We start from the raw sequence: 16,829 nt of genomic DNA, 5'->3' as shown, positions 1-16,829 counted from the left end.
AGGGGAAATGTTGCGAGTTATATATTAGTTAAAGTGTAAATAGGAGTTTATTGTCCCACATTGGTGAAGTATATATGTAATACCAATTGTAACTCCTATTTATACTCCACTTTGGAGATTAATGAATAAATAAGAAATTATCAAATATTGTCATATATGTTTTTGGTATTTACCATGTTTAGTTTGATAAAACCTAAGCAGATGCCTATGCACTCTGGCGGAAAACTTAAAACGCTGAATTAACGACGAGTGACCTAATTCCATCATTTAAAATATCAAGTTACGTAATTTAACTCATCTCCCCTGAAACCTGATGATAATGGTGCTTTTGGTTGGAAACATGTTATAAATACACCTAGTTTCACTGCCATGGAATCCATTATGTCAAGGATCTTGTCTCAATCTAGACTTGTTTATTTTGTGGAAAAATAATACATACTAATTTGTGTAATTACTTTCTGTTTTGAGCCTTCCCCAATCTCATATCCACTTCATCTGATTCCTCTTTGTTTGTTTCCTGCTTTGACATGCAGTCCTTGAAACTTCATGTTTTAAGGCTTAACGAAAACATAGATGAATTGAAGTTTCAGTTGGTGAGTTGTGCTGGGTTTCTATGTTTCTGTTTTATCATTTTCTTTCAAAAATCTATGTCTGTTGTTCTCGGCAAAGTGAGGCAAATTGTGCTATGTTTACTTGAACTAGGATAAAGACAAGGGATGCAGAAAATACGCCCTCGGTTAACGAATCAAGAACTCAATTGGTGAGCTATCTTATGTTTATATACTTCCATGCCCTTCAAACCAAATTAAGTATAACATGAGCTAAACTTAACAGTTTTGAAGAGGATGAACATGGAAAAGTTGAGCCAGGATCTTCAAATGAATCTGTTACAAATAAAGAGGATGAAACTGGTACAGTCGTGACTGGATCTTCAAATGAATCAGTTACATACGAAAGATGTGCAAATTCGCTCAAGGATATAGATGGAGAAGTTGAAGACTTATTTACATCTTTTGCCGAAGATGTTATGGTAATATCAATTATCATAGTCATATGCATGTTTATATTTAGTACCTCCTTGGTATCTTCTGCAGCTTCAGAAGCGATATCTGAAATAGCGTACATTGTATTTGTCAAGGCTAGAGACAAACAAGAAGCTCATGTGACTCCCGTGAAATTGGAAGATGACACGGGCACTGTAGTAAATGGTCAGCTAGCCACAAAACAAAATATGGCGATTACATCTTCTTCGATCTGTGGTGAGGATGAAAATGGTAAAGTTGATCCAGTATCTTCAAATGAACCAGCTATAAGTCAAACGGTTGCAAATTTGTTCGATGATGTTAATGGAGAAGAGGGAGTCCCCGTCTCTACATCTGTCTCGGTAATAACAGTTACCATGAAGTCCTATGCATGTTTATATTCTATATCCTTTTCGGAAACTTCTTATGTTGTTAATTCAGTCAAACGGTTCGAGCTGTTCAGCAACTGTTGGCAAACAGCGTTGCATTTCTGGCAATAGTGAATCAGACCGTCAGTCCCAGTATTGGCAAGAAAGAATTTTAACGAGAAGCCCCCGTGAACAGTGCATCTTTCCAACAATGAGAGGCTTCTTCTGCGAAAACAAGCCCTCAAGATGAAAAATCGCCCTGTGATTACAGTTGGTAATTTTATATCCAAATTAAGTTTTCTGGTTTACCTCTTATTGTTCATCTACCATTATGCTAAAACGGTTGTTTATTTGGTAAGAAACTTTAAGCATTTAGCTTCTGTTATCACCTTTTAGGAAAGAACAATATTGTTACTGGTGTTGCTAAGACAATCAAGCAGCACTTTGAGAAGCACCCTCTTGCCATAGTGAACGTCAAAGGCATAGCAAAAGGAACTGGCCTGGGAAGTGGTTTTCAAACTCGAGGTCTGCACGCCCAAGTTCCTTCTATTTCTCTTATCCCCTCCTTTTTTATTTTTTCTTACATTATAAATTGGTTGATCTCTCTCTTTCTGTCTCTCTTATAGCAAGCAACAGGTGCAGTCTTAGTTTCCCACGAGCCTAGCAAAGTTGTACTTTACAGGGGTTGGGGCGCAGGAGATTATCCCGGCCTTAATGATAGGAACGGAATTAACACAGGGAAAAAGGCTTCTTCTCAGGGTGTTGTGTCTCCCGAACTCCTGGCGGCAATAAGACTTGAGTGCGGATTCAAGTTTCGTGAAGACAAAGATGCAGCTTCTTAGGTTGGAATCTTAGCTTCTGCCAAAAGGTACCATTGGTATCATCTATCCCTTGATCATTGCCTATGGTAGTATGCGTGCACGTGCACGTGCACTCACTGTGTACATAGAAGTCACTGAAGCCCATGATCATCGACGAGTGTGAGGTTTGGTATCTCAAATTCCAGGAATTGAGATGATGACTCTGGAATGGTGAACAACCTCTGTACATAGATTGATTTATTGCTGCAAGAAGAAATGCACGCACTCCGTCGACACATTACATCCAGTGGCCGAAGTTTTACGCTGCAAGTCCTGAGAGCTGGTTGAGTTGAGGTTCAGAAACAATAACATGAGTTGATCAGAACGTCATGTAATGGTAAAGTCGTTTTAAGGAATGAGAAAAACCGACATTTTCCCTTTAGGTATTGTCCAACCAAAACTCCTCATTTTGAGAACATGCATAAAGCATGCGAAAGAGATTCTCTTCGGATCTTTCCTACCAAAGTCACTAAGTTCACTCATTCGGAAATTTAAAATTTGATTTAACGGCTACAAATAAAGGTCCCTTAAAAATTTATAATAATTTTAACCGTTAGATTAAATTTTAAAAATTCGGATAAATGAACTTGATAACTTTGGTGAAAGAGATCCGAAGATGATCTCTTTCCTAAAACAGGATGTTAATGCGACAGTGTTTCCAACCTAAGTTGTCGTATTGAAAGTTAAAATTTTTTGATATTCCGTCGTTACCTCGAGATGTTACTCGTCTCATATAAATCTTTCGCACATTTAAGTCTTTTTCCTTTTTCCACTTGTGTGGAAGTGGAACCCACGATGCTTTATTTGGAGAATGTCCTGACACTACAGGCCCCACCAGCCATTGCCTAGAAGCATGCGTTTTGTTTCTCTGTCGATATCGAAAAAATAATGTTTAGTTCATATCATTTTAGATGACATTTGATATAGATAGTCATATCATTTGAATTAATCAAAATTTTAAATTTAATTCATTATTTAATAAAATAATAATTAAGAAAAACTAGTTAATTAAATAATAATTGTAGTATACGTCTTTCTTCTTTATTTCCTTGGATTTTGTAAATTTTTCAAATGATGTGGCTATCCACATCAGATGTCATCTAAAATGATATAAAAATATAGTATAAAAACATAGTATGAATAACATTATTGATAATGTTAAGGTCTGTGAAAGTGGATTACGGATGTGTTTGGATGTTTTAAGCTTTAAGTAATGACGGGTAACCTGGCATTATCAAGCCAGTCAAAGTCAAAGATATGTGGCTCCAAATGTTCCACCCGCCCTAACTCCTAAGTTCAATAATTAATCAATATTAGTTTTTATGGTTTAAAAACCTGAATCAACTTTTGCATTTTAACATTTGGATAGCCTAATATAACTTCTAGACACTGTTATAAAAATCTTCGTTTAGCAGCTCATAGGCATTAGGTGACTAATTGTTGCCTGAATTAATTAGTATTTAAAAATTAAGAAATAACACTTAAACTTGCATAAGCATCCGTCTAATCTGCTAGACTCCGGCTAGGTGAGACGACACTTACAAAGTTGGCTGAGAAACCATCCATTGTACCAAAGAAAACAATACAAACTCTCTTTTTTAATAATTATTTTGTTTTTAATTTCAGTTTTATTTTATTGAAAAATTAAAATGTTTTATTTTTTGTTAAACGATAGATTTTATTAGATTAGATATTATACTAGTCATATGATTCGTTAATTATATTTAATTTAAAAAAGAAACTAAAAACAAAAAAATTACAAACTATCCTTTTTAGTTTTTAGAATTTGTCTTTTAATTTTTATTTATTTATTAATTAAACTGAAATTAATTTTAAACAAAATTTTTAGTTTTAAGTTTTTTAAAAATATTAAAAATTAAAAGGGTTATCAAATAGTTCAATAATGCATATAGTGGCTTTAAAATAAAGAGATGAAAATGAGGATTTTCGTTGACACGTACCCGCCTTGAGTTCAGATGAAAAGTAGCTAGGGTTTGGCCTGATCAATGGATGTCATCATCACTCACACACAATCTCTCTCTACCCTCTAAGCATATGTGTCAGATGAGAGAGAGAGAGAGGCACAAAAAACCTAGACATTTTCTTTGCCTTTCTTTCAAGGCCAGAAGCCAAACAGCAATCATGATGTCCTCTCCTTACCTTCTTTATCGCCATCATTGCTACCACACCATCCCCTCCTGCAACTTCATCACCTCCTTCAACCACCCCACCACAAAAGCAGCATCATCATTGTCCTTAATATTATCACCAACAAAAAAGAAGAAGAAGAAGAAGCGACGACCCAAAGAGAAAAGAAAACTTTCTCATCATGATTTCGAGCGGCCAGCTGAAACCCTAGCTCAGCTCAGCTATAGCTACTACCTTTCTCACTCCTTGGTGAGAGAAAGTGAAAGAGTATGATGAGTCTCTCTCTCCTCTCCTTGATATATTTCAAAGATTCTGTCCAAGTCTTTGTTGCTTTTGGGGAATCAAGCATCGTGGTCCGACGACGACGATTTGCTATTGCTAGTGTGTTGTATCAAAGCAAGCAAATCTCAAATTTTCATGTTCTTGCAACCTGTTTCTTTACATACTTTATTTGTGTGAACAACTTTAGATCATGTGTTTTAGCTTTAAAGATAGAGGGTTTTCCGTTCCTGGTCTTGTCTGTTAGTTATCAAGACTCAAGTTACTGTTTAAGTAAGAAACTCCTCTCTCTCTCTCTCTCTCGATTATCCTGTTGCAATGATCAGAACTATTAATTATATGTGGATCAATTTATCTATGTTTCAAAATTCATGATGGAATGGAAGTCATTGTATAATTTTTTCTGGTGGAAAAAATTATTTGTATTTAGCCTATAACATGTACTGGTTTTGGAAAATAATAATTTTCATCTAAAATTAATCCCTAAGTATTGCTGAAATTAAGTGTGCACTTGATTTTTACATGAACATATAAAACAACATGCACTTTAAGCTGGGAATCTCATCGATCTGTCCAGGTTGCGAAGTAAGAAAATCTTGTTCTTTTACCCAAATTATATGAATGCTGTGTACATTTTGTCAGATATGGGTGATGTACTTGTGAGAGAATGTGAGGATAAAGTGTGAGGATAAAGTCTCACATCGGTGAGGGATAAATTTTACCTTATAAGAAATTGAATTATTCTCCATATTTTTATGCGAGTTTTAACGAAAAATCCGCGGTATTGTTCATTTTAACGAAAAATCACATTTTTACTCTAAAAAGTCAATCATGGTACTATTCACTTTACCTTTTATTTTGTCCTTATCGTTAATACTCAAAGTTTTCAAACCATTTTCATTAGTTTTCCTTATTTTTATTTGGTTTTATGGTGGAATTTCAACTTTCTTCATGGTATCAGAGCATGTTGTCTCACATGTGAATCTTAAAGTATGGCCTCTATATCACCATGTTTGTGTTGTTTACGTGTTAGACTTGAAAATGGAGTGTATGAGATTGTGAAGACAAAGTTTCACATAAGGGGCGTGTGAGAATACGAAGACAAAATCCGACACCAGTGAAAGATTAATCCATGTAAGGATTTATAAAAGATTGAGTTATTCTCCATATTCCCACGTGTGAAACTTCAAAATGTTGTGCTCCTACCCTTCTTGTGTATGCATGTGAAACTTCAAAATGTTGTGCTCCTACCCTTCTTGTGTATATTATGCTCTCTTGAAGTGCTTATATTAGCTAGTTTGGGAAGAGAGAGAGAGAGAGAGAGAGAGAGAGAGACAGAGACAGAGACAGAGTTGGTCATGGTGATCTTTTTTCCACTTTGTTTGACAGTGCAGATTAACAGAGATATCGAGATTACATATATAATTAATATAGAATACAGATGAAATGGAGAAAGTACTGTAAGAGAGAGAGAGAGAGAGCTGGTCATGGTGATCTTTTTTCTACCTTTGTTTGACAGTGTAGATTAACAGAGATATCGAGATTACATATATAATTAATATAGAATACAGATGAAATGGAGAAAGTACTGTATAGGGTTTGCTTCACTCAAGAATTTCTCAATGAAATTATGCCTTGCCCTTAGTGGCGTAGCCAAATTTTTTAAATAATGAGATCATAATATCAACCAAAAAGCTTCATTGGGCATTTCATTGAGCACCTAGTAGACACCTGCCAATTTCTGTAAACATATGCCGAAAGTTTATGCCAACATATGTCGACAACTACAATTACTAGTAGAGGCTTGTTGAGGGTAGATGTAGGACACTGTTGTTGAAGACTGTCAAACCTTTTCAACTAAAGTATTTCATACAAGAAGAGATAAAGGGAAGACAAATGTGATAGAATAAAATAGAAGAAGTAGGAAGAGGAAATTGTAATTTAGTTTGTCATAACTGTTTATGGGAATCAAATACAATATACAAACAAATACATATGGGGTTTTTAAAGTTATTGGGGTCAAGAACAACCAATAACCCCATGCTGACTCCGCCACTGCTTGCCCTAGCTAGCTAATGGTTCTGGTTCTGCCAACACTTCTTTTGGCCCCGTTTGGCAATTAGCTGGGCAACGACAAGACTATGTATTTCAATCAAATTGAATTATTTCATGTGGTACATGTTTGGTGCTCGTAGTAGAGAAGAAACTCGACTCATGAAATTGGACAACGGTCTCACACTTTAGAAAATCAAGTAGGCAACTTATTGGCTAAGGCTATTGGCTTTGGTAAATGCAAGCCATGTATATCAAGCTCTTAAGACTTGTTCATACCTTTCTTTTCGGCTGTGGACGGAAAATCTTATTTTCCGGCACAGCAGGACTGAAGTCGGATGTAAAATCTGAGTTCAATTCACACCATTATTCACTCCAATTTGTTTGAAGATTAAAGATTGCATTTTATGCCACTTGCGCCCTGGTTTAGCAATAATTCTCTCTACTTGTATGTTAGAGGCCTCAAGTTTGAATACTTTTCATGAATAAGGAGTTCAAACTTAATTACGACTACTCGCAATGTGACTTTACTCAAACCGCCAACAAAGGTACTACCAAACTAATTGCCAATATGGAGAGTAGTCCAACTACTTCAAGTACAAGGTCCATTCCTTCTCCGATGTAGAATTCACTCTCAACACGTCCCCTCACATGTGATGAATTTTCAATCTTAACATGTGGACAACACAAATCGGGTGAAATGGAGCACGTGCGGCCATTGAGCTTCACATATGAGACAACATGCTCTGATATCATAAAGTAAGTTGAGGTTCCATCATAAAACCAATTAGCAATATGAGGTCAGAATTGATAAATTCCCCCAGATATAAATGGGTTGGGCCGATAAACCGAGAAGGGAAAAGGGCCAAGGCCTATAATATAAGGAAAAGAAGGGAAGGGGATTGGATTCGTTGGTTGAGGCGGCGAGCGGACCGAGTGGTTGGGGTGTTTCCTTAACCGATATTCACAACGTGTGGCGGGCAACGGCTCCTCCTACCACAACTCTATTAAATCCCAATTACCAAAACCCTCCAAAAATTAAATCATAAATCCCCAAAATTCCAAAACTAAAACCCCCAGAAATTATATAAGCGAACGGATTATTACCCAGAAAAAATAATTTAATTTCACAGCGGTCCACTCTCTCATCAGTCTCAGAGGCCATGACTCCGCAACTCCAAGCTCCGTCGTTCGCCGCCGGCATTTCGTCCTTCGTTTCTCCTCTCAACCGCTCCACGCGCCGCCCTGTAATCCGAGCTAAAGGTTAGCAATTCTTCAACTTCTTAATCTTCTTTTTTTTTTTTTCATTTTTTTTGTATTTTAATTTATTGAGTTTATAATTCGTGAGCCTTCAGATTTACAGCACCAATTGAGCGTTCTTAGATTAGATGCGATGCCAAATTAACAAAAAAAAAAAAAAAACAAACAAACTTGCTTGATTAGCAGACTTGAACCTTGAGGGAGCATAGATTTTAGACATTTTTCGGCTTCAATTAGAGTTTGGGATTTCATAATTTTGTTGTTTGATTGCAAAGCTCGTGACTTTTTGATATTTTTCAGCTTCAGTCAGAATCTAGCTCGTGAATGTTGCATTAATGGATAGTTTAAATTTTATGTGTTTTCTGGCAGCGGAGCCGTCAGATAAGTCTGTTGAAATCATGAGGAAGTTCTCTGAGCAGTATGCTCGCAAGTCCGGAACATATTTCTGTGTCGATAAGGGAGTTACTTCTGTTGTTATCAAGGTGTGTTTTAATTTACTTGTTGGATATTTTACTTGTATTGTTGTATGCTTAATTGGAACTGTCTATCTAATAAAATTAAAAAAAATGAAACTGTCGTAGTAGTTTCGTTGTCGTTGTATGCTTGAATGACTCAACTCGAGAAATAATCTTTTAGTTAGCATTCCGATGAAGAAGTCATTGATTCTTTCGATTGGGATTCATATTGAAAATAATCAGGCTTCAAAACCGATTACTTCATGAGCTTCCAGCCTTCCACTGTGGGTTGGAACAGTAAAGAACATGTACCCTGACCCCCTAGATCCTATAGAATATGAAACACCTTTAAATTATTCCCTCCAATCGAACCCCATATGCATAATTCTTCAGTTCAGTTTCTTGCTGCTGTAGTTCTTTATCATTTTGTCACAATTCTAAGAGATTTTATTTGGGGCAAAAAGATCGCTTACAGATGGATATGGCATCCTGAGATTATGTATATTTGGATCCTTCATTATCGTCGTTGCAGTTGCTTAAACTGTATTTATACGATGATATATGTGAGAGAAACTCATCCTGGAACTTCAACAGGGATTGGCAGACCATAAAGATTCGTTGGGCGCACCACTCTGCCCTTGTCGGTAAGCATCTGTTCTTTGATAGTTTTTCTTGACCATGAGTCTATGGTGTTCTTACTTTGCCCTATGCCTCAAACACCTTACCAGTGTCAAACTTGATTCATATTCATGTCATATTGTACTTTCCAAGTCTGAACTTGTTGTGTTGCAGGCATTATGATGATAAACCTGCCGAGGCAGGCCAAGGCTTTTGGAACTGCCCATGTGTTCCCATGAGAGAGAGGTTTGTATCGTTTCATAATTTTATAAGATTAGTATATCAAATAGTTTTTCTCTACAGTTTCGATTTCATTTGTTTGTAAATTTGTATACCTAACAGAAAAGTAGTGTTAAAACTTAAAACCCGTGCTAGATTATGATATATTGGTAAATCTTTAGCAGCATTACATTTTTGGTGCTCAGACATTCAAATCGAAGGTAAGTAGGCTTTATGTTAGATATTTTTAAGGGCTAAAAATATAATAAGAAACAAAATCTACTTGGAAATTTCCAGCGAAACACGAATAGTTGCTGCAAGTCTCAATCCAGCTTGACAGTCACAAGCTTATCAACTCACTTTAGCTCTAACATTTGAACTCAAACGATCGTTATATGAAAATGAGATGTGTACACATGTAAACCTGGTTGGTTCTTATGAAAACTGTAAATCGGTGTTGGCAGGAAGGAATGCCACTGCATGCTCTTTCTCACTCCTGACAATGATTTTGCCGGACCGGAACAGGTAATTTATGCATCATTCTTTGAGAAATCTTATGTAGTCGTGTTCTTCGGTTACGGTATTTTATAACCTAATTACTTACCTCAATAATTCTTATGCATTGCAGACCATCTCCTTGGAAGAGATCAGAGAATCGACAGCAAACATGTAACAAGCTTTGAGTGTGTATTGTAAGTTATGTGTAAACAGTCCACTTCTGTATTTGCAAAAAAAAAAAAAAAAAAAAAAAAAAAAAAAAAAAAAAGAGGGCTCATCTTTTGAATCCAATTTTTCGAGAGAAATAATTTCCGTACTCTTTTTCTCCTTGATGATCTTTTGTTTTATTCAATCAAAATTAACCCTCTAATGGTTCAATATTAACTCGGAAGGTGCAGAAAAGGAAAAGTGTGTGCGAAATCACGCTTTCCTTTTCTTTTTTTTCTTTTTTTTTATTTTATTTTTTTTCTGGGATACACACTGGTTCTAGAATTATGGTGCAGCCCCTAGACTTTGCCGTATTCTCATGAACCCCAGCATTCTTTTCTTGTAATATAACTTTGCCTTATCCACAAAACCAAATGAAGCTTTGCCACATAGCTTTTGTGCTTCAAACCAACGTTCACTTGGATGTGTTCCTGAGACAGGACAAATATAGTTTGTCACTAGAAATTGAGCCCACGTAATGCTGCGGGTTTTAAAACTGTGTTAAACATGTGAAATGTATTAAAATATATTCTCATCCATATCACTATATATTTACATGCTAATGTTCAATAAAGAAAAAACCAGTCTACAAAACTACGCATAATTGTCTTACTTGATCAATCTTCCCAAGACATCAACAACCAATTACGAAATAAAGCATATATCTCGTTATTCAAACAAAACTAAATTACTGGTCTTACCCTCACCGCTAGAACCCTAATCTCATAAGTGTGACATATAATGCAGGCAAAGCCCATGCCATGTCCCAGTTCAGGAACTCTTCAATAAAAGCATTGCATAGTTCACCATCAAACATTAGTCAGCAACAAAGGTTAAATCTAGTGCAACAACAGAGATATATAGTATAGGATCATGCAAAAGAAAGTTATATAGTTAAACATTTTAACCAATCCATTCAACTGGAAATGGAGAAGGAAAATAGAGCATAAAAAGTAACAGGCTTAGCAACTAAGTAGAAGAATGTTTGTTCAAGTTGATGCAATGAGAGTTCTCCTTGTACATCAACACTAAGAAAATTAACTGGGTTAGTTTGTGGATATGCAACCCAAAATTAACACCAATAAAAATAGCTCTTGAATCAAATGCATAAACAAAAGCAGATGTTAAACATGAGAAAAACTACATGGAAAAGAAAACAATGTTAAATATCCTAGGTGCTATTGCAGAGATGGGCTCATTTTTGGGGTTCTGGAGGATCGTCGAGTTGGTGTTGTGGCTGCTAGGGTTTGGGAAAGGGGAAATGAAGGCCAAATGGGTGTGTCTCTGTCTGTCTTTCCCATTCATCTCAATCTCTCAATCTCTCAGTCACAGACATCTACCCATTAATTTAGGCTTCTAGTGGCAATTTTGACACCTCAATCCCGACACCAACCCTTGATTTGAGGAGGAAAAAATCAACCCTACCTCCTTTTTTAGGCAGCCTCACTCCTCCCTCTTCCTCGGAGTAGGATTCTCTTTTCTTCTCTTTCCATCTCCTTCTTTCTCCTCCTCTCACATTCTCTTTTTATGTAAAATTAATATAAGATGTTAACGTGACTTAACCGTGATTGTTCAAATAGGAGGGAAGGGAAGGAGAGGGGAAAAAAAGAAGGAAGAGAATCCTACTCCCTCCCTTCCCCTCCCCTCTTTGCCATCCCACACCTATCTCCCTCTCTGTCTCTGCAACCAAGGTTTTAAATATCGATATTATCGGCGATATTTCGCCGATAATATATTTTTTTTTAGGACGATATTTTCATACTCAACCACTTCATTATCGTCAATATATCGACATTTTTGTCGATATTATCGCGATAATATCGAAAAACGATATTATCAGTATTTTAATGCATTATTTGGGCAATATATCCTGATATTATCGATAATATCGCGAGATAAAACCCAAAAATACTTAAAAATGCTGAGAAGTCTCAACACATACTACACTTGATCATAGCCCAAAGGCCAAGCAAGGCATGCTTTTCTCAGCTTGGGAATGTGGGTTTTATAGGCCTGTTTGCTTGCTTACTGCCCTCGCATGGGCGATGTGGGACTCTAGCAATAACAGAAACCAAAACGTTTTGCCGCAAGGGCTGGTACATGTGAACTTGTGACTCCAACTAGGTAAGAGCCAGATCTAATTTGGGGCATTCTATCCTATAGCCAGATCTAATTTGGGGCATTCTATCCTATATTTGTGGACAACCATCAAATGCTAAAGATTAAACAAATATAATATGTTCTACTGCTTAGCAAAAAAAGCTACAAACCCTTTGCTTATCAACAAAAAAAGACAAGTCCTTGCACTAGATATACTTTCAAATTACGTTAAGTAGCAACCTGATATATGTATTCGGACGAATTATAAAACAATTGACACACTCTTGGCTTCCAAAATTCAATTCTTTTACTTTATATAAACTTGAAAAAACATAATCGGCATCCAAATTAAAGTTTAGTCTTATTCAACGTATTGATTTTCAATCGTTAATTGATATACTATAATTTGGAACTTCAACGCCTAGACGCATGCTTATGCGTAAGAAATTTAAAGTGTCAAATTCATCATTTTATTCACTTCTTTTTTTTTTTTTAATATCCTAAATAAAACCTCCCAATATTGTACTAATTCATTATATATAAATGATTATGGTGTGTTTAAACTTCTTTCATTAATTACTACATATTTTCTACACTCACAATGTTTGCCAACTCGCTATATAATCAACTTAAATTAGTTAAATCCATCATGCAATGCATTTCCTTCCAATTTTTTGTGATAAACTAATAGATAATTGACTAAACAAACATCCTGCAAAGTTTCAATAAAAATTTCCAAGTTTTTCTTACAATTTCCGTGGTTTCCATATTATTTTTATTGATATCGATAATATCATGATATTTCCATCGATATTTCCGTGTTTTTGGACTACCGATATTTCCGATATTACTGATATTTAATACCTTGTCTGCAACCCATGCTTGTTGACAATGGAAAAAATGTAAATCATGCAAAATCGAGGGCCCATCTCACAACAAAAATGGCCAAACTGTAAATATATGAAAGCTGGTCAGAAACAAAATTACCCTCCTAACTTTTTATAATTACCCTCCAACCGAGTCACATATATGATGGTAATGGTGTAAATAAAGCAAAATCAAGTGTCAATCACTTGAATGTAGCTAAGCTACAGTCAAATCCCTCCTCAATTTTAGAATAGATAATCAACACCTATTGGTGCTTTTTAAAACTTTTGTTTTTATTTTTTATTTTTTTTTTATTTTTACAAATGATAATAATAGTGAGTTAAATAGTTGAATATTAAGAGGAAGGAATCCTTGGAAATTAAACCCGCACCTAAATGTATAGACATTATAGTTGTTCGTAATTGCGGCAAAAACGCCATGCGCATTTTTAACTTTTAATTTTTGCAAATTTATGATGATTTTTGAGACTTCATAAAATTGATTAAAAGTCGTGACTTAATAATAGTTTACAGTTTTGGATAAAAATATAACATTTTTATATTTTTCTGTAAACTTTTTAATATAGTAATTGACATTTAACATTATGCCATTGCGTAATTTTTATGTAGAATTAATTCCTACGTAATTTAGTTGACATAAACTATAGTTGTGCAATGGGCCTGAATTATATTAATCTCTAAATAAGTTTGCTTGAAAGGCGGTGGGTCCGCGGGAATATCTTGGGGCCATCCCAGGAGATTGAGTTGACCGGGTGGCAACTGCCAACTCCGCGCAAGGACAACGCAGCATCGATGGAATGGATGATGGTACCTTTTCTTTTGCAAAACGCAGCATCTGCACTGCAGCGTTAGAGAAAGAGAGATTGAAATTAGGGTTTTGCTTTTCCTTTTCTTCTTCTCGGATCTTTGAAATTAATTGAGGAATTTGACTTTCAAAAATGTCGAATTCCAGGCTTGAAATTAATTGAGGAATTTGACTTTCAAAAATGTCGAATTCCAGGGTCACCATCATCGCTCTGGTTAGGTAAATTCTTCTTCTTTGCATACCTTCTTGTTTCTGTTTCTTTTTTTTTTTTTTTTTTTTGGGGAAACTCTTGTTTCTGTGTTTTTTCTGCGCCAATTGAATCTGTGAGGAAGAATGGGATGGATGCAATTATCCAAATTGTGTAATTTTCCTCATTAATCAAGCTTCAAAGCAACTATACGTGTGTAAGTTTATCTTACATTATCAGTCTCAAGCCCGGATAAAGGAGAAATGGGATATTATCAGGTAGTCGACAGCCGGCACTCCTATCTTTCGTTGAATTCTTATGATGATGAATCATAAACGAAATTACGCTAAAGTTAGGTTGTCACCTATAAGTGAGGGCTAGAAAAAAAATCCCAAAATCTCGAATCATACCGAAAAAATCCCGATCCCAAACCGAAAAAACCCCGAACCGAAAATCTCGAAAATTTGGTACCGATCCCGAACCGTTCAGTACGGGAATCGGTTTCACATTTTTCTTTTTTCGGGAATCCCAAACCGATATATACATATATTTTAATCAACCCACCAAGCCGTTCCTCCGGCCAATAACTTTTCTTCACTACCTTTTCCCTTTTTTATTCTTTCTTTGTTTCATTGTTTGCCATCTTGGTTCTTATTTCTTGAAACCATCATGGTTTCTTCTTTCTTTATTCTTATTTCTTGAAACTACCAGATAAGAAACCATCGAAACCATCAAATGGTTTCTTCTTTCTTTTATTTCTTGAAACCAATAACCCTCTCTCTCTATCTCTCCCCTTCTACAGTTCCACCGACGTCCTCAAATGCAGAAGCAAGCCCAAGGCCTCCAAATGCTTTCTCAATCTTCTAAAGCAGCCACACCTGCAACCTGCTTTCCCAAAACACCATACCCATTGTAGCCTTCGTCTAAGGAACCCAATCATTCTTCCATGACATTAGATCTATCACTGCAAGCCTGCAAAGCAGAGTAGCCCTCTGATGGTGATTTTGTTTGGCAAGACATGGAAAAGCTCATACATTGATGATGATCAGTACCTGATTCTGTTCAATGCACTTTGCAAAGCCCTCCGAACTCCCGAAGGCAACAAAGACAAGCCTAAGAATGAGAGGGTTTGAAGATGGGGGTAAGGAGGTCGATGAATCTGGGATGAGGTGTGGCCGTGTGGGCTGGCAGGGAAGGTGGGAGGTCGATGAATCCTGAACCATACCAAAATCCTGAAAAAAAATTCAGGAATCCCGAAATTTAGGAATACCTAAATTTCGGTTTCAATTTTGGTTTCCAAAACCTTGTCCCGAAAAAAATCGATTTGTAATTTGGGATCCCATTTGAGGTTTGTGATCCCATACCGAACCAGCCTTAGTGATAAGTGAGTAAGGGTCGCTATATCTCCATCGGCGCCTGGATGCAGTGCTAAATGAGCAAGGCGGCCATAAAAACTTCATTTTGAACAACTCCACTCAAAGTTGTTTGAAAACATCTACTCCCATCAACTTTACATAGGACATGCTAAAGAAGTATTTTGACCTTACTGGACGGGGAAGGGTGAAGAAGCTAGGACATGAGAGTAGAGTTCAAGAGAGTAGAATGCGTTTAGGAATGTAGAATATATGAACCTTAATAGGAAAATTTATAGAAGTAGTGGAAGTTATGGTGAGGAGAAGATAAGTATTATGTGCCTCCAAGAAACTAAGTGGGTTGGTTTTAAGGTAAATGATCTCGAAAACTCGGGTTTTAAGGTATTTAGGCACAAATAGTACAAGAAATGGTGTTGGCATCATCGTGGACAAGACCTTCACACAAGATGTTGTAGATGTCAAGAGGGTAGGGGATAGAATTATGGCAATCAAGATTGTAATAGGATAAGAACTCATCAATGTGATTAATGCATATGCACCTCAAGTAGGGTTGGATACGAGTTTGAAGAAGAAATTTTGGGAAGACCTTGGAGATTTGGTGCAAGGAATCGCTCAGACAGAGAAGGTATTTATAGAAGGAGGTTTAAATGGCATGTGGGCAAAGAGACATGCAAGGCAACTATGGAGGTTTTCATGGTGGCCATGGTTTTGGGGAAAGAAACGAGGATGGGGAAGCCATCTTGGATTTTGCAATGGAATACGATCTCTTCTTAGCCAACACCTTCTTTAAGAAGAGATAAAAACATGTGATCATCGACAAGAGTGGGTCTTCAAAAACACAAATAGATTTTCTTCTAATGAGGAAGGGGGATCATATATGTCACATCCCGGCCCGGGCGCGGATCACTTCCCGAGCCTACTCCACCACCGTAGCACGATATTGTCCGCTTTGGGCCCCGACTACACCCTCACGGTTTTGTTTTTGGGAACTCACGAGCAACTTCCTAGTGGGTCACCCATCTTGGGAGTGCTCTGGCCTCCTTCTCGCTTAACTTCGGAGTTCCGACGGAACCCAAAGCCAATGAGCTCCCAAAAGGCCTCGTGCTAGGTAGGGATGAGAATATACATTTAAGGATCACTCCCCTGGGCGATGTGGGATATTACAATATAACTTGTAAGGATTGCAAAGTTATACCGAGAGAGAGCTTGGCTAATTAACATTGCTTGTTGGTGATAGATGTACATATCAAAAGAGAGAGAAAAAAGAACAAGACCTTAGAGTGCCCAAAGACTAGATGGTGGAATCTAAAAGGAGAAAAACAAGCCATTTTTCAACGAGAAAGTAATCACCCAATGCGTTTGGGATAGAGAGGGGGAAGCTAGTCAAATGTGGGATTCCATGGCTAGTTGTATCTGAAAGGTAGCAAAAGGGTATTAGGAGAGTCCAAGGGCTTTGCTCCATACTAAAAGGAATCTTGGTGGTGGAAGGAG

At 36.7% G+C, this 16,829-nt stretch overlaps 1 protein-coding gene and 1 long non-coding RNA gene across 2 annotated transcripts; both read left to right on the top strand.

The window, feature by feature from the left end:
• The first annotated feature begins 1,273 nt into the window (after nt 1-1,273).
• LOC126583600 (uncharacterized) lies at nt 1,274-2,632 on the top strand. The gene is made up of 3 exons (XR_007609788.1): nt 1,274-1,664; nt 1,787-1,915; nt 2,017-2,632. It is a non-coding gene; the product is annotated as an uncharacterized LOC126583600 (long non-coding RNA).
• Nucleotides 2,633-7,646: 5,014 nt separating this feature from the next.
• On the top strand, nt 7,647-10,163 carry LOC126583599 (ferredoxin-thioredoxin reductase catalytic chain, chloroplastic-like). Its single transcript, XM_050248050.1, has 6 exons — nt 7,647-7,992; nt 8,359-8,471; nt 9,039-9,088; nt 9,237-9,308; nt 9,746-9,806; nt 9,910-10,163. Exons 1-6 carry the CDS (start codon nt 7,893-7,895, stop codon nt 9,952-9,954), a joined length of 441 nt encoding a protein of 146 aa, XP_050104007.1. The 5' UTR covers nt 7,647-7,892; the 3' UTR covers nt 9,955-10,163.
• The last annotated feature ends 6,666 nt before the right edge of the window (nt 10,164-16,829 follow it).

Source organism: Malus sylvestris, chromosome 9 (assembly GCF_916048215.2).
Source record: "Malus sylvestris chromosome 9, drMalSylv7.2, whole genome shotgun sequence".
Taxonomy (NCBI): Eukaryota; Viridiplantae; Streptophyta; class Magnoliopsida; order Rosales; family Rosaceae; genus Malus; species Malus sylvestris.
This window is presented reverse-complemented; position numbering and strand designations above follow the sequence as displayed.

What these genes read in the sequence shown, in the direction of transcription:
- LOC126583599 (XM_050248050.1), top strand. Translation starts at nt 7,893, where the DNA reads ATGACTCCGCAACTCCAAGCTCCGTCGTTCGCCGCCGGCATTTCGTCC. An exon ending in GCACCACTCTGCCCTTGTCG is followed by an intron (nt 9,089 to 9,236) that starts GTAAGCATCTGT and finishes GTTGTGTTGCAG; the next exon opens with GCATTATGATGATAAACCTG. An exon ending in TGTGTTCCCATGAGAGAGAG is followed by an intron (nt 9,309 to 9,745) that starts GTTTGTATCGTT and finishes CGGTGTTGGCAG; the next exon opens with GAAGGAATGCCACTGCATGC.